Source organism: Equus asinus, chromosome 17 (genome assembly GCF_041296235.1).
Source record: "Equus asinus isolate D_3611 breed Donkey chromosome 17, EquAss-T2T_v2, whole genome shotgun sequence".
Classification (NCBI taxonomy): domain Eukaryota; kingdom Metazoa; phylum Chordata; class Mammalia; order Perissodactyla; family Equidae; genus Equus; species Equus asinus.
Window position 1 is genome coordinate 32,212,478 of NC_091806.1, and position 18,311 is coordinate 32,230,788.

General features: G+C 37.1%; 1 protein-coding gene and 1 pseudogene across 1 annotated transcript; one reads left to right on the forward strand and one right to left on the reverse strand.

Moving 5' to 3' along the window:
* Positions 1–2,532: 2,532 nt before the first annotated feature.
* LOC106822553 (olfactory receptor 5B12-like) lies at positions 2,533–3,476 on the forward strand (annotated as a pseudogene).
* A 9,435-nt stretch (positions 3,477–12,911) lies between these two features.
* On the reverse strand, positions 12,912–14,230 carry LOC106822547 (olfactory receptor 5B3-like). The gene has a single exon (XM_014827794.3). The coding sequence runs from the start codon at positions 14,225–14,227 to the stop codon at positions 13,289–13,291; it is 939 nt and encodes a 312-aa protein (XP_014683280.1). The 5' UTR covers positions 14,228–14,230; the 3' UTR covers positions 12,912–13,288.
* Between the last annotated feature and the right edge of the window lie 4,081 nt (positions 14,231–18,311).

Consider the following 18,311-nt stretch of genomic DNA (forward strand, 5'->3'; position numbering starts at 1 on the left):
GCACCAAGTATGTGGTGGTCCGATCCATAAAAAGTTCCCCATCTCGGAACAAAGAATGCTAAGAAGTCAACAAATGCTTCGAAGGACTTTTGTTTTTATCAACAGATTAATTTGATTATGAGTGATCCCCAAACTAGTTTTCTTCCCCAGGAAAATGTTGAATTAAGATCCACTTCTTTACTTTGTGGAGAAGAGAGATGGTTAAAAAAAAAGGGGGTTTTCAGTTCTTTGTTTTTTTCCAGATTTAAGAGAGTGTATAATTCTGTGTGTTGACTGAGGTAAGTAATTTAAGGGACCAAAATGGTGCCTTAGGCACTTTGCTCTGGATAATAGTGCCTCTCCAGTGGCCTCCATACTACAAATGGCAGAAGTTTAGAGGGAGCAGAGAACTCTGCATGCTTCTATCAAAAACCTTCACCCTCCCCTTCCCACTCCCAAACTCGTAGCCTGATTGTCACTGTCCACCTGGAGACCTTAGGACTAATCTCAATGTTCTTTTTCTAACTGTGTCACTCACCATGAAGCTGAGAATCTCAGACCAGACCTCAACCTCTATAAAATAATGTCCGTATCTCTTTATTTCCCTATTTCTGTCCCCAAACTCACTCCTGCCCAAACTCTTGAAAACTTTCCACTGTGCACTCTGGAATTCATAGGAGTCATCAACATAACCCAGTATACACTTAACCTCTCCTCTGAAAGTTCCATTTACCTACATGGTCTAACTGAAATCTATGTCCTGGGACAGTGTTCCCCTTGCAGTCATCTCAGGGGGAGGCAATTTTCTCTCTCACTTTCTTCTTAACACTGTACCACCTCATGTTCTTGACTTTGTTAACAGTATAACAGTCTAATTTTTGTTTGCTGTAAACTCTTTCCTTTTGGTGACTTTAATATGATATACATTTGTTGAAAATTAGAAGTTGCCAACGGAGTTCAAATTAATAAAATCTAACGCTGCCAGTCCTCTCCTCTGAACTCCAGACTTGTGTAGCCTTGTGTTTATGCAACACTTCCACATGGATGGCCAAAAAGAATCTCAAACTCAGCATGACTAACCTGCGATGGTGTCTCTCATTTTTTCCCAAAGAACTGCTTCTTCTACACCTTTCCGTGTAACACTATACATAAAAATGGAGTCATCATTGTTCTCTTCCTCTAATGCCCTATATTCAATATATCAGGAAATCCAGCCAAGTCTACTTTTGAAATATATCAGGATTGGATAATTTCTCACCTCTCTATCACCCTTATCTAAGTTATCATCATCTCGTGCATAGATTAATGAGATTAATGCAAAGAAACATGCAATGGGTGAGATCATAGGACCCCAGCTTTCATTCTCACATGGAAGCTCTCCTTAACCTCGCCTACAATTTGGATCCCTAGATAGAGCCTGTCACTATCTTTAAAAATGATATTTTAAACTAGCTTTTAGATATAATAATATCATTTATAGAATGTGTTTAAAGTGTTAGGCAATTTTATCTCAATTTTAACAGGTGGGGAAACTGAGACCCAGACACATTATTTAATACTCAAGATGACTGAGAAAATAAATGGATTTTTACTTGACATAGCTGGACTGGCCACTGTACAGGTAGAAAAAGAATATTGTGTGAAAAATTGAAGGAAGGAATGAAAGGAATGTGAGAGTGGAAGGAATTTTGAACAGAAGCAAATGGAGTGAGTGAGTATATAGGATAGATTTCACACTTATTTGGAATCCCTCTGTAACAGCATTCACCCCTCTAATCCATACATAGATCAATGACTGTGTCCTCGTCATAATGTGTAAGAATTTACAATGTCAGTTTGCATTATCAATCCAGTTTGATTATGAGTTCAAGGGAAAATTGATGACCGAGTGATATTGAGCAACACCCAAGGTCACCCATCCAGTATATAGTAGAGCTAGAGTTTGCATCCAGATGTCCCCAGTTTGGATTCATACTTTTAACTTTTATTCTCTAGCTGTCTTTATTCCTTGTACATGAATTTCTATAGTATCTCATTGTGTGGTAATTACACATTTTATGTATCTTATTATCCTGTGAGATATTGAATGCTACAACATGATATATTAAACTATCTTTTGCTAACATATAATACTGAGCTTGATACAGTGGACATAATGGTAAAACAGTGACTCAAGTGAAATGAATTAAATTACACTAAATCTACTTTATTACATGGCTATTTTGTGTTAGTGTTTGAAGATCTGAACTGGGAGGCTAACATAAACCCATCAGGAATAATCCTGATTTTGCACACACTCCATCCCTGCACTCTGGTTTAACCATTTATGAAGTTAGAAGAATGAGTTATTTTAACTCCAAAATACTTTTGGTTGGAACACTCTCTAGTCTACCAATTTCTAAAAACTACATTTTGCTGTTGTACCCATGTTAGATTCAGAGAATACTGATATAAGTTATACATTGGGCATAATGATGGCTCTAAGCACAGCTATTATCTAGATCCTCTTTTCTCATTGCTATAAGGCATTCATATAATCCACAAATGACCCCAATGGAGAACAGTACAGAGCTGACCAAATTCATTCTTGTTGGGATAACTGATGACGCAGAACTGCCCATCCCACTCTTTAAAATGTTCACTTTCCTCTGCCTCATCATGCTGGTTGGGAACTTGGGGATGATTGTGTTGATCCTGCTGGACTCTTGTCTCCACTCTACCATGTACCTCTTCCTCAGTAGTCTCTCTCTGACAGACTTTGGTTACTCCACAGCTGTCACTTCCAAAGTGATAGCTGGATTCCTTACAGGAAACAAGGTCATTTCCTACAATGCATGTGCTACCCAAAAGTGTTTTTTTGTGGTCTTTTTCACTGTACAAAATTTTCTCTTGGCCTCAATGGCCTATGACCACCATGCAGCAGTATGTGGACCAGTAAAGTACACCACCATCATGACACCAAAAGTGTGTATGTGTCTGGTCATAGGCTCCTATGTCTGTGGTTTCCTGGATGCCCTCATCCTCACTGGGGACATATTCAACCTCTCTTTCTGTGGGTCCAAAGTGGTTGATCACTTTTTCTCTGACGCTGCTCCTCTCCTGACTCTCTCATGCTCAGACAACTACATGAGTGAGATGATTTGGTTTGTTTTGGTGTGCAGGAATATCCTCTTTTCTATCCTGCTTATCTTGATCTTCTACCTTTTATATTTATCATCATGCTGAGGATGCACTCATCTGAGAGATGCCATAAGGCCTTTTCCACCTGTACTTCCCACTTCACTGCTATCTCCATCTTTTATGGGACAGGCATCTTCATGTACTTACAACCCAGCTTCAGCCATTCCATAGACACAGAGAAAATAGCATCTGTGTCCTATGCCGTAGTTATTCCCATGCTGAATGTGCTGGTCTATAGCCAGAGGAACAAAGAGGTCAAGACTGCCTCTAAAAAGGCTTTTGGGAAGGGTAAGTCTTCTATAGGGTTCATATTTTAATTTTATAGAATCAAGAATAAGACATTCATACAGCTCAGATCCATGTGGGGAAAATATTAACTTGCTAGACTAACAATTTTATAAATTCCTGAAGTAATTTCCATCGGTTCTTTACTAAGTATACAACCAATTGTGTTGACAAATATTGAGGTCTCAGGAATAATAGCTTAGGAAGAATAAACATGAACTTAGAATTTTTATTTGAAAATTTCTCCTTCATTACATTTTGTTATTTAATTTGTTTACAAAATCATCCACACCACCATATGCACACCTACAGTCACATGTATATTTAAGTATATTCCCACACATCCTTCATTCATGCAAAGCCCATGTAACTCACACATCCATGAATGGACAGTGGAATAAGTTCAAGAGATGAATGGAATTAATCTATTTTTATAGGATAATTTAAAACAATGATTTTAATATTTGATAATAAATCGTTTAATATGAAACTGTTAATTTTTTAATAGTCCCTACATGTGTGATTTTTAAATTTTACTTTTAAAAACTTTTTATGTGAAAATATTTTATTTTAATTTACTTAAAATTGGTTCCAAACATCCTGGGTATAGGTTTATTACTGCAGGGGTTTTTTTTGTTTGTTTTGTTCCTTTTCAATGATAATAAAGGTCATCATGTGGGCATCTTTATTTAGCTCAATATCCACCTTTATTGATTCATTACCCAGTATCAACATTTTATGTGACAATTTTAATAAAGGAAGCAGACCAGAGTATAAGAACAGGGAAACAATAATAGAAGCATATTTTAATCTACTGAAATAAAAATAACAACATTTAATATTAATGTGAGGCTTGACTCTTTGTCTTCAGATGCTCAGTCCAGGACACATTTCATATTTCTTTCTTCATGTATACAGTCAGGTTGCCAACTTTTTGGTCAACATTTACCTCAGGTTAGAGGCTGACCTGACTGTTCTTGTCTGTCTCGAAGAATTATCTTGCCTAGATTTTTAATTTCAGTGTGTTAGCACACTAAGAATAGTTCACAGGAGTGATAACAGTTATGAAGATGTCTTTGAAAAAGGAAACTATTATCTTATTTTATTGAGTCTAAAGAGTATTTCTTTGAATTATCAATACTCTGCATATTGGTTTTTCTTTGAATATTCTTTTCCTATCTAAATAAGTTAGAACATATTTAGAACACATACAAAAATATATATATTTTTAAACCTTAGCCTCATATGTGGGAAGAGGGAAGTATACTTTGTTCCATGTGGTGTCTGTAATCTAGCATTTAGGACTCCTGTGGTTTAACATGAAGTGCCAACATACCTTGCTATGGCATGGTAGAGATATTTAAATGTAAGGGACATATCCTTCAGAACCAAATGAAAAATCAAAGCAACAAATTGTCTCTCCTGATAAGGAAGTGTTTTCCTTTTGTAGAAAAGTAACCGAGTTCTCCGATCTCTCCAAGTTATTCTCCTAAAATGCTAAAACCTGGAGAAGTTCCTCTACAAGATGGTGAAAAAGGAGCCTCCTGAACTCACCTCTACCAATGGACACACCAAATCTACAGCGACATATTAGACATTTTCCTGTTACATAAATCATAAATCCAGAAATAGCTGAGTAAGTCCCTCACATAGGGAGAAGGAGAAAATATTCACATCACTCACATTGAAATGGGTGGGAAATGTTGAGGCACACTCTCATCTTTAACCCCCACGTCCAGCATAGTGCCATATAATCAAAAGGGAATGCCCAAATCCCAGCCTCTCCCTGATGAGCAAAGGGTTTGAATTCTTCATCTAGCACTCCAACTTTTAACATTCTCACCTGAGGGACAGGCACTCCAAACACCTATCTCTGAAAGCCAATGTGAGACAGGAACCAGCCTAAGAATATAGCGCCATCTGCAAGACCCCTGGCCTAACAAGATAAGGACCCTAACCAATTGGCAAGCTAGGAGAACCAGAGGCCACCAAGATTCACATTCAGCAGCCTCTGGACTTTCCTGGGCTTACACATGTGCCCTAGCATCCAGGAGTCCACTGAAGGTGACTCTAGCCCCTTACCATAGTAAAAATCACCACTAGGGGTGGAGAGCTAGCATGCTAATGATACATGCATCACATGTAGTAGCATGCTATGTGACAGCACACGTGAAAGTACAACCCTACCTCTACATTCCATGACAAGACATTCCTCCCTAGCTTTTGCCTAACAAAAGCCCCACAGTCTGTTCCCTAAGGAGGCAGCCACTTGCCCCTTTCCTTTCTGCACTGGTTCCCTTGTGCCTTTCCTCTGCACAAGCTAATAAACTTTTACTTTTCTACTCCCACTTATTGTCTCTCTTGATTTCTATCCTGGGGGACAATAAGAACCCAATGTGCTGGTAACAAATGGAGCTTGCATACACAAGGCCTACAAGACTATAGCAAAGAAAGAAACAGTTCTTAACAGGCTCATGAGGATTTTCTGTGGCTCTCCTCTAAGAGCCCAGTACAGAGGAAGCAGGCAAAGAATGCCCATCTCCTGGTATGCCTATATGCATACATTAAAAGCTGTTGCCTCAGTGTCAGTATTATAATTTAATATACATCTAGGGGCTGACTTCAATTCTCCCTGGCTTCTCCCAGAGAAGACAGCAGAAACCACCTGCCCCCCTCTGTAGGCCACTACGAATCACCAATACCTCACTAGAAGGTGCTGGTACACATGTCCTGCCCTCCATATTTTGCAGCTGCTGCCCAAAGCACAGAACCCTAGATTGTCTGGCTCTGATAAGCCAAAGGTGCTTGCATTTGCAGGTCCCACAGGAGGGTAACAAACAAAGAAATAGTTTTTAACTAGCTATCCTCCCAGGGCTCAATGCAGAGGGAAAAGATGGAAATGCACATCTCCCAGTCTTTCCCTGAAAGAGGTCCATTTTCATACTTTAAAGGCTGTTTCCTGAGGGTAAGGCTTCTAATTTAGCATGCATCTAGGGGCTGATTGATTCTCCCCAGAGACTGGGGAAACCAGCAGATTCCACTTCTGCCTTCTAATTCAAGATAGCTACAAATTGCCCATATCTCCCTGGAAGGAGCTTGTACACACTTGGTGCCCCAGTTATTGCAACTGCCACTGAAAGGACAGTCCCCTGGATCACCTGGCTCTGACAGCCAGTGGGGCTTGCATTCATAAATCTCAAAGGACCGTAGCAAAAAAAAAAAGAGGCAGTTATGAATGGATTCAGGAGCAGCCTCGACCCTCAACTACACACCTGAATCCAGCACAAAGGGAGCAGGCAAAAACACCCATCCCTCTCAGTTTGTACCAGGAAGGGCCCTAGCTATACACTTTCCCAGCTACTGCCTGAGGGATTGGCTTCCAGTAGACCTGCATCTAGGTGCTGACTGAGATCCTCCCGTTTGGGACACTGACAGATTTTGGCAAACCATCAACAACAGAGAACCCCTAAGAAGAAAGAAGGCAACTCAGACAATCACAAAGGTTTGAGAAACAAACAAGGGGTCATACCAGACTGATTGATAAGTTTCATCTTCCACATAAGACCACACTGTCAAAACTGAGAGAGGTGGTTATTTTATCCTATGTGCAGAAAACAGCACAGACAGTCAAGGAAAATGAAGAAACAGAAGAATATATTCCAAACAACATTATAAGATAAAATTCCAGAAAAAAATATTAATGAAATGGCAATGTTATTTACCTAACAAAGAGTTCAAAATAATGGTCATAAAGATACTCACCAAGGTCAGCAGAACCAGGTATGAACAATGAGAGAATTTCCAGAAGGAGATAGAATATATAAGAAAGTACCAAACAGAAATCACAAAGCTGAAGAATACAATAACTGAAATGAAAAATTCAATAGAGAGGTTCGTCTGCTGACTAGATCAAGCAGAAGAAAGGATCAGTGAACTCAAAGACAGAAGCAATGGAATTCATCTAATCAGAGGAGCAAAAAGAAAAAAAATAAGAAAGAGTGAAGATACTATAAGGAACTTACGGAAACCATCAAGTAGACAAATATATGCATTACGAAAGTCCCAGAAGGAGAAGAGACACAAATTCAGCGAGCTTATTCAAAGAAATAATCACTGAAAAATTGTTTAACTTGGGGAAAGAAACAGACATCCATCCAGATGAGGAAGCTCAGAGAGTTCCAATTAAGATACATCTAAAAAGCCCCACACTGAGACACATTATAATTAAATCAAAAGTTGAAGACAAGGAGAGAATCCTAAAAGTAGGAAGAGAAAAACAGCTTGTTACATACAAGATAACCCCCCAGAAGCCTGTAAGCAGAAGATTTTTCAGTAGAAACTTTGCAAGCCGGAAGTGAGTGGCACGATAAATTCAAAGTGATGAAATAAAAAAACTGTGAACCAAGACACTCTACTTGGAAAAGTTGTCCTTCAGAATTGAAGGAGAGCTAAAGAGTTTTCTAGACAAGCAAAAGCTGAAGGAGGTCATCACCACTAGACCAGCCTACAAGTAATGTTAAGGAGACTTCTTCAAGCTGAAACTCTATATTTTTATTCCTCCCACACACACATCAGTTATTAGTGAAGTTGTTTTAAGTTGTTAAAATAGACAGTTATGGGAAGTTTTATATAAGCCTCATGGTAACAACAAAGTAAAAGCCTATTCTGGATACACACATGATAAATAGAAAGGAATCTAAGTTTACCATTGCAGAAAATCATCAAATCCCTTATAAAGAGACAAAGAGAAGGAAGGACTCACTGTTACTTTTTTTGACAATAACATTTATTTATTTTCTGTCTACTTTTTAACTATTTTAATTGTTATTTTATTGATGTTCTTAGGTGTATTTTAATTATTTTTTATTTTTTATTGAGATATAATTAACTTATAATGTCATTTACGTTTAAGGTGTATAATGTATTAATTTGATATATATATATTGCAATATGATTACCACTGTAGCATTAGCTAACACTTGTATCAGGTCATATAATTATAATTTTATCATTACTTTTTTGTGGTGAGAATATTTGAGATCTAGTCTTTTATCAACTTTGAAGTATATAATATAGTTTTGTGGACTATAATCACTATGCTGTGCATTAGATCTCCAGACCTTACTCGTCTTCTACTTGCAGGTTGGTACTCTTCAAATATAGAGCTTCTCAAAAAGTCCCATTTAGTAAATTTGCCCTTGTTTTGGACAAATTCTAGCAGGTATCTCTTTTATTTTAAACTTTTTGGTGAGGAAGTTTGGCCCTGAGCTAACATCTGTTGCCAATCTTCCTCTTTTTTTTCTCCCCAAAGTCCCTAGTTGTAGGTCATTTTGGTTTTTCTATGTGGGGTGCCACCACAGTGTGGCCTGATCCCATGCCCAGGATCCCAACTGGTGAACTCTGGGCTGCTGAAGCAGAGCATGGGAACTTAACCCCTTGGCCATGAGGCCAGCCCCTCAGGTATCTCTTTATGTATGGTTTCTACCATATTATCTTTCCTCTTCCTTTCTTAGTCTTCAAAACATATATAAACAACCTTTTCACCAGGTCATTCATGTCTCTCTTGCTCTTTTCTTTAATTTCTATCAGTGTTCTGCTCCATTTTTTAGCCTGGATAGTTTCTACTGAGCCCTTTACTAGTTTACTCCTTTGCTGTGTTTAATGTGCTTTCAAGCTAAATATTGAATTCTTATATTTAGTAAGAAAATAAGGAGTTTATGTCAATCCTTTTCTCTTTTCTCTAGTACTTTGGCTTCTCAATTAATGACTGTCTTTGTTGTTCTTCAATGCCTTTATACAACTTTTTTTAAAAAATTAGTTTTTACAGTTGTACTCACTGGCAGAATTAGGCTGTTCCCTTCTACATGGCTATAATCCCTGATAGTCCTTTTTACTAAATTATGTGCCAGATTTCTTAGCCATAAATTGACCCATAAAAAGAGCTGAGATCAATGTATATACATCCCATAACTCAATCTACTTCTCTTTTGAATAATAATTTTCATATCTATTTACTATGTAACTTCTCTTATTAGTTGCAATAAATTAGATTATAAATAGGTTTCTGAGGGTGACTAATTGATATATCTGTCCAGTGACTTTTGAAGTGAATTGATTTGAAAATTCTCTTATATCTGAAAGAGGAAGGAGAGATGGAACACTTTTTTAAATTAACTCACTAGATGACTAAGTATTCCAGATTATTGCCTTCTTTATTTAGCAAATACAAAGTTTCTGAAGTTAACCCAATTTTCTTATAATACAAGACATTATATCTCTATATGACCTGCCTATCTGTATCTCCCTCTCTTTTCTCCCGACCATATCTCATTTCATGTATTCCTCTCAACTCTACTATATATTATCACACTGTGATGTAGATAGTGCTATTATCCCTTCTTTATTACAGGTGTTTTCCAAAGGTGTCAAAGATAGAAAATTGAAAAGTCTCACGTTTAAAACCAGATGTATTTCTGTGCACAATCTATGCTCACAACCATTACACTATATAGATATTGGTAACAACATGGACCTAGAGGGAAAAGTGTTCTGATTCATTTACAATAACAAGAACAGCAGGAATTCTTGCCATGACAAGACAAAAAGGCATTGGCCATGTGGGATGGTGATGACTGAGACATGAACAGGCTGAATACCTTGGTGTACAAGTTTACTACTAAGTCATATCTCAGTAGAGTGGAGGTTAATTATTCACAACCTCTAGGAAAATTATAGGAACTACTCACACTATCATGGGTTTTTAAACTCACAGTCTGTAAGTTATTCTCCTTGGGTATGATGGATATTCCTCAAGAAATGGCAATGGCTTTTATCACGATGTTGCAGGTTTCCAACAAATCATTTCCAATTTGAAGCTAATTTTGAATCCCAATTTTCATTGCTTCTGGTATGATAATATTTGAGCTATCTTTATGACCTGCCTATTCGGATCATGTGATCCAGACCAACAACCCTGGTATCAAGAATAGATGGATTTGTTTGGTTTTATTTGGATTTTATTCTCAGAGGATGCTGAAATGGAAACTATCAAGGAAGTGGCTTTGCTATCTATGCTGCAGACACATCGGCTTCTTTTAGATTCTACGAACTTTTTTTAAATTTGGAGCCATTAGTACATACTGTCACTTTCTTTGGGACGATCTTTCTCACATTGGTTCTTTGTCATTAGCCCTGGCTAAAATGAAAACTCTGGGCTTTTCCTTCTGCCCTAAGGCTCACCTAACATCAGACACTGCCACAACCTGAAAATTACTTCTTTTTGTTACGACAATACAGATTTGCCTTCCTAAATGTATTACACACATGAAATTCATACATGAAAAATTGTGTCAATTGTGATAACTTGAACTATATTTTGAGTATACAATAAACTGTTTAATCAATAAAGTTATTGATCAGTCCCTCAAAAAAAATTTCTGAGAATGAGAAAACATTCTGTCCAGTCAATATAAAGTAGATTTCTTCTTTTCTCTCTCATTTTTCTATGTATAATTACATGCTTATTCTATACATAATTATAAATGGATGGCATTTTTTTCTACATATAATTGCATGCTTCTTAGGGTGTTTCATTGTTCAGTGTTTATCTTCCCCATTAGACTTGAGCACCATGAGTGCAAAAATGGTGTTTACTTCGCGTGAGTCTGTATTCCCATGGCTCATCATTATGGCTGAAACACACTTGAGATCAATAAACAGTTAAGTGAACTAATATTTCTTCCAGAACACTGAATCTGGACATCATATTCTCCCCTTTCCCCAGCCTTTGCTCTTTTCTGTTATTGTTTTTGTTTTTTTGATTGCTGTAGGCTCTCTCTCTGCTGAGGATCAGCCTAATGAGCAAACTTAAGGTCTCCTCAGGTCTTTTCTGAGCTTCTCCCTGGGCATGTATAGTCATTTTCTGATCTACTTATTTTTATGCAGTTGTTTTTGAATGTTCTAGACTTTAATGTTTGGCTCTAGAAAGGGGAAAAAATTAAGGGGAAAATAAAACAGGCAATAGCCCTTTAAGTCCCCTGGAAGTCACTTCAGCTAATGGGGGGGGAGGGAGTCTTGAAATAATAGGGGAAGTAGAACAACAATGACCTCCTACCTCTTTGTTTGCACCTCTGTGATCTGAAGCAGCAATCAGAGCACAAATTCTCAATATTTAGAGGACAGAGTCATTTAGCCCACCCTGGCTCTTGCAAGTTGTGTGCAAGCTGCTCCAGGAACACATGCACAGCTGCTTGTCACATGGCTCAGAGTGGGAAATGGGTACCTGCTACTGTGCTAAGAGCTGAAAATGATCAAAATTAACTGCAATTTATCATCCAAGTCTTCCCCTGGAAGTAGCAAGCCAATAGACTCCAGAAATGCCAAATAGTTACATCAGACAGATTCTCAGTGTAATTGTCTAGGTGAGGAGATAGATTCCTGGTGCTTCCTCTTCCAGCATCATCTCAGAATCTTAGCCTCTATGGCTCCTTCCTATAAGAACATGTGGGATTTTATTTAGGATACACACAGATAATTCAGGATAACCTCCTAATCTTAAAATTCTTAATTTAATCACATCTCAGTAGTTCTTTTTTGCCATATAAATTAATATTCCCAGGTTCCAGAGATTGGGTCATGGATCTTTTGGCAGCTATTTTTAGCCTGCCACAAGATTATATAGAAACATTCTGTGCTATTTCTGAAAATCTTCTGTTATTTTTAAAATTAAATAATCATTTAAAATAAAAGATAGAAACAATTGCAAGAGTAGAAACATTATCATAAATACCAAAATGAATATTTGTGTTAAACTATAATGATTCACAAGTACCACTACAAGAATCCTAACACATTCAAGGCACAATCTTACAAATATTGAGATGCTGAAGTCTCTTATTTTATACAGACAACAAATTAGACATGGGTGTACATTCCTGTAGATAGGTTTTATAAGTATCAAACCCCTGAGGATCAAAATTAAAAGTACAAAGATTGTGCATTATACTAGCATATTGAATGCATATTGTCTTTATTACTGAGAGATACTGTCATGTTTATATTTATATGGACATTTAGAATAATTTAAGTTAATTACAATTTGTATGTATGCAGTAATTTTCCAATTAGAAAATGTTTTTAATTTCCCCTCCATTTTTCTTGTACTCTGGCTCTTGTATTCTTTCAAAAATTATATTGTGAATATATTGATTGTATAAAATGGCTCAGTCAAGACGCAGCAATTAATTTGTGTTGCATTTATGTATCTCCAGATAAAATATGTCAAGAAAAAAGCAAATACTTTCATTTAAAAGTCACTTTATTTTGAAATTAGGACCCTTAGAACACTTAGTCAACAAAGTAGATACATAATGTTAAACATAAATTGACGTTCTAATACTACAATTAATTACTAAATTATGTAAGTTAAAAGCTAGCCACATTCCATTACATATGACAAATTTCCCACTCCCGTGTATAAGCTCCCACATGAGGCACATACATACACTTCTGCTCATGGGCTTGTTTGTGCCCCTGGTTTAGATGTATGTTTATAGCGGCATATGGTAGGGGAAATGTATGCAGAATGAGTGAATGAGTCAAATATCCATAACAAGGTTTTTGACAAGCAGGACACAAGATGTCTTATGATTCACCTTAGCCATTCTCATTCTGGTATTATATTTCTCAACATAATATTTCCTTTTTTCTAGACAACAAACTTTTGAAGAGGGACGGTAATAACTTAAAGAACTTAGCTTCAGTGTGGGCCTAAAATATGAGTCAGTACATGGGGAAGATCTGAGAGAAATGAAATGAGGTTACTGTGAATCTTATGACATTTAAATCACAAACATACAGACAATTTTGTCTCCAGAAGAACCTTTTTGAATGCACTCTTGACCTCCTTGTTTCTCAGGCTATAGACAACAGGGTTGAGCATGGGGATAATCATACTATAGAACACAGACACCGTTTTGTCTGTGTCCATGGAATGACTGGAGCTCGGCTGTAAGTACATGACAATAAGAGTCCCATAGAAGATGGAGACTGCAGTGAGGTGGGAGCCACAGGTGAATAAAGCCTTCTGGTATCCTGCAGATGAGTGCATGTTTAGGATGGTTATAAATATGAATAAGTAGGATATCAAGATGACCAGGAGAGCAAAAAAGACATTGAAGCTGGCTACATAAAGAAGAACCAACTCACTCACAAGCCTATCAGAGCAAGACAGAGCCAAGACTGCTGGAATATCACAGAAAAAGTGATGGACCACATTGGACATACAGAAGGGAAGACGGAATGTGTTCCCAACGTGGATGGAAGCATTCAAAAAACCACAGGCATAGCAGCCTATGATCAGACGTGCACACATACTTGTTGTCATGGTGGTGGTGTAATGCAGGGGTTTGCACACTGCTGCATAGCGGTCATAAGCCATTGATGCCAAGAAAAAATTTTCTATAGTGGCAAAAGCTGCAAAAAAGAACATCTGAGCAGCACATGCATTGTAGGAAATGATCTTGTCTCCTGTAATAAACCCAGCCACGACTGTGGGAGTGACAGCTGAAGAGTAACACAAGTCTACCAGAGACAAGTTACTGAGAAAATAATACATGGGAGTGTGTAGATGAGAGTCCATGAGAATCAGCAGAATCATCCCCAGATTTCCAACCACATTTGTGAGATAAATCAGAGTGAACATTATAAAGAGAGGGATCTGCAATTCTGGGTTATCAGTTAGTCCTACAAGGATAAACTGCATCACTTCTGTCTTGTTGTCCATCTACGTTATTTGAGAATCACATGCCCTGTAGCCAAGTAAAATAAAGTACGAGTGTTAAGTGGAATAGAGATTACAGTGAAATTGAAACATTCATATACCATGTGCATTATTTCATTATAGCAATAATATGTGTTTCAAGATTCTCCATATCTAAAGCATGAGCTTAACCACAAAATTTGGTACCTTATCTGTGGTTAAAAATAGCTGAATTAGAAGGATCTTTATGGATCTTCGTCTCAGTTTTAAAATTTTTTAATTTGTAAACTGAGATTTGGAAAATTGAATGACTTCTTTCAGATGACATGTCTGGGGTGCCGTATCCAGTTTTTCCCATCCTAGTAAAAGATTACACCACTATGTTGCTCATATGCCAGGACTGCTTTAGATGCTTTACATGTATATCCAATAATTCCTCTCAACAGTCTTATGAGGTTGGTTAGTTGTTACTTTCATTTAAATTGTGAGGCCCAAGACATTGAGTAATTTATTCATGTTTCCACAAGTATTAATGGAAAGCCAATCTTTGGATCCAAGTAGAGTGGTTCTAACTAAAATTGTATTAGTTGAATTTAAATAGAATCAGATTTAACTCAATTCACAATTACTTGTCTCCATTGGTCCAAATTCAGCGTTGGGGGTTTCACAGTGAAGCAACTGAGAATCATATGTATAGTGTGTGTGGTGGTATAAGTGGAGCTGCAGGGGCATGCACAACTAGCAGAGGCAATTCTGAGGGGAAAGCATAGAACCAGGTATAGAGCTTGTGCTCTGGGATGAGGTACATATCAACTCTACCACTTACTATCTAGGAATCATTTGTGTTAACCTAACTCCCCTGAACCTAATTTTCTCCATTTACAAAATGAAGATAGTAATGAGATCTAACTCAAGGTATTATTGTAAGAATTAAATGAGATAATGCATTAAAAAAACAATGAGGGAGCCAGCCCACTGGTGCAGTGGTTAAGTTCACATAATCTGTTTTGGTGGCCCGGGGTTCACCGATTCGGATCCTGGGTGCGGACCTATGCACCGCTTGTCAAGCCATGCTGTGGCAGGCATCCCACATATAAAGTAGAGGAAGATGGGCATGGATGTTAGCTCAGGGCTAATCTTCCTCAGCAAAAAGAGGAGGATTGGCGGTAGATGTTAGCTCAGGGCTAATCTTCCTCAAAAAAACCCAAAAAACTATGAGTAAAATATTGAGAGTTAAGTGATAAGTATTAGCTATAAAATTACTATTAGGATGGAATTATGGTCTCTCTGTTGGTTTGGAAAAAGTGAGAGGTAAGATGCAGGGCTTTGGGTGTGAGTGAATTTTGAAGTCGTGTAGCTTCCTTCTTCCATTTGCCTTTTCTCACACCATAGGATCAGGAGATTTTCTGTACTCTCCAGTAACTTTCATTCTTTCCTTGTTCCACTCATACAATTGGCTGCTCTTTCACATACCAAGTTTTTTTCTTAATTTCTTCCTTGAAATTTATCTTTTAAATTGCGTTAAAAGTGTCTTCTTCTCTTAAACCCTTTTTTTTCATGACTGTCATCCCATATTTGAATCACAGAGATATAAAGTGAGAGTTCAGTTTGTGGCTTCCCTCTAGCCTGCATATCTGTTTTTGTGACACACTTTGTGTTGTTATACATTTTATATGAATCTGTTCTTGTGTAGGAACAGTATTTTAATTCTTTTTATCTGAATCTGAGTCCTTTGCAAAGGCAGCCACGTTATGCTGACTGTTATTTCCTGCCATCTTCCTCCTACACCTTTGGCACTGTCACTTTACAAGGCTAGCCCTTGAAGGTTGTGTTTGCTCACCTTAACATACATAATCACTTTTAGCATATACCATGTGCTACAACCAATGCTAAGAGCTTTACATATAACAATATGTGTGTGTGTAAGGTAGATAGTATCCTTATTCTTATTTTAACACTAAAGAATTAAGGATTTGTGAAGTTATGTAATGATCTATAATTACACAGCTAGTGTGAGGATTTAAACCCATTATCAACTAATCAGAAGCCCGTGTTTTAGCCATATCACTGTCAACATGTGCAGATATGCTAGAAACAACAAGGATGAAATTCTGGGAGAAATGTTAAAACAAAATTTGGATCTTGCTATTTCTCTTTTGTCCCTTTCATAGTTTAAAGAAGAGTCATTTCACTCTCCTGTTTTCTTTTTTCTCCTTACTTACAATAGGGGGGCAAACGTACAGTGAACACAATAAAATTACCACTTAATGGTAGCATCACCCTAATTATTTTTTTATTAATCTTTTTTAGAGGATCATCATGATGTTTCATAAGTATCATTTAACTTTCTGCAGATGGAAGTTTTGACATTTACTCCCCAGCTTCACTTCAGTTTTTAAGGAAAATGTTCAAAACATCTATTTCTGTGCTTGATCAATCATAGTAGGTGTAGCTACGCCACTGCTTTTGCATGAATTACAGTTTTCCCTAAAACCGTACGTTGAATATGGAAGCTTACATTGCTGTTTGAAAACAAATGACAGTCAATCCTGAATAATGTGTTTGAAATAAAAAGTTCACCCATGGAATAATGCATAAATACTGTTAGAGAAGCTCTCTCAAATAGTGGTCAAAGGTTCCAAGGCCTCTAAGGCAGAGAACAATGGAGGAAAGAACATTAACATGGGTTCAAGTCCTGAATCTACCCTGCATTCTTTCTGTGTCCTTGGAGGGATAAATTCCTTGCTCATATGTAAAATAAACATAATAAAATTACCTCTCCCACATAATCTGCATAAATCTATCTGTAAATAAGGAAATGCCTTATTTCCAAATAAAGAAATGCCTATAAAATAACTTGGTGAGTGCAAGGGTTAACATTTTAAAGTCATTCAATATAATTTTTACCTTGGAGTATTGCCTTGGCCGTGGCTGCAGGCTTGTAGGAAATCTTAAGATCGAGAGAAGGCCTGTATGTGAAAACAACCATCAACATTCAGATTAATAAACGATGACCAAAAAGGCTAGGGCCAAAGCCTGGTCCCTCCAAAACAAAGTTACCTGGAGTCATGTTGGATTTCAGAGGCTAATGCATGGGAACTGGAGTGAATTATAGTGACATGGAGCTCTCAGGAGATGCCCCCATTAGAACATCTACAGCGTCTCTTCCTACTTTCCTAGGGAAGAAGTAATTAAACTGCTTGTGGAGACCAAGTTAGATATTTTGAACATTCACATATGTTTTTGTATTGTTATTTCATAGTATTTTTATTTTTAATTAATGTATAAATAACAAACAGTAATATGCATACTTTTTAGTATATAGTTCTAATAATTTGATCATTAATTTCCATGTATAGTCATGTAACCACTACTGCAGTCACCCGTAATAAATTTCCCCGAGTTTCTGTGTAGTCAACCCTCTCTGTGACCCATTGCCCCTCATAAGCACTAATATGCTTTTTTCCACATAATTCTGCCTCTGCAAGAGTGTCCTTATCTAGAATCCTAGAATATGTAGTCTTTGATTCTGGCATTTTTCACTTAGCGTAATTTAATTGAGATCCATCCATATTGTTACCTGTATCTGTAGTGGAATTTTTTAACTGCAGAGTAGTATTCCATAATATAAACTTCACATATTGTTTTTTTCTTTCCACAGTTGTTTCCAGTGAGTGATTATAAATAAGGCTGACCAAAACATTGGCTAAAATTTTTGTGAACATAGGTTTTTATTTCCTTTGAGTAAATATCTAAGAGTTGGATTACTTGTTCATTTGGTAAATACACTTAATTGAACAGAAATTGCCAAACTGTCTATGGAAGTAGCTCTACCATTTTGTACTCCCAAGGCCAAACACATTCAAATTTCTTCAAATTTTTGCAGCACTTGGTACTTTGAATTTTTAAAATTTAATTTAGTTTTATTTTCATTTCTACTCTTTCTCAAAAATGTCTCAATAAGTCTCTTTAGCAAAATCTTTTTTTTAAAATTCCTCTTACCTTACCACCACAGTTATGGCCTTCAAGTGTTTTTTTCCCCCAATAAAGGAGATGGATTCATTCTTTCCTCTCCACATTTTCCTCTGAGCCCAGATTCTCAAGTAGA

What these genes read in the sequence shown, in the direction of transcription:
- LOC106822547 (XM_014827794.3), bottom strand. Translation starts at nt 14,227, where the DNA reads ATGGACAACAAGACAGAAGTGATGCAGTTTATCCTTGTAGGACTAACT.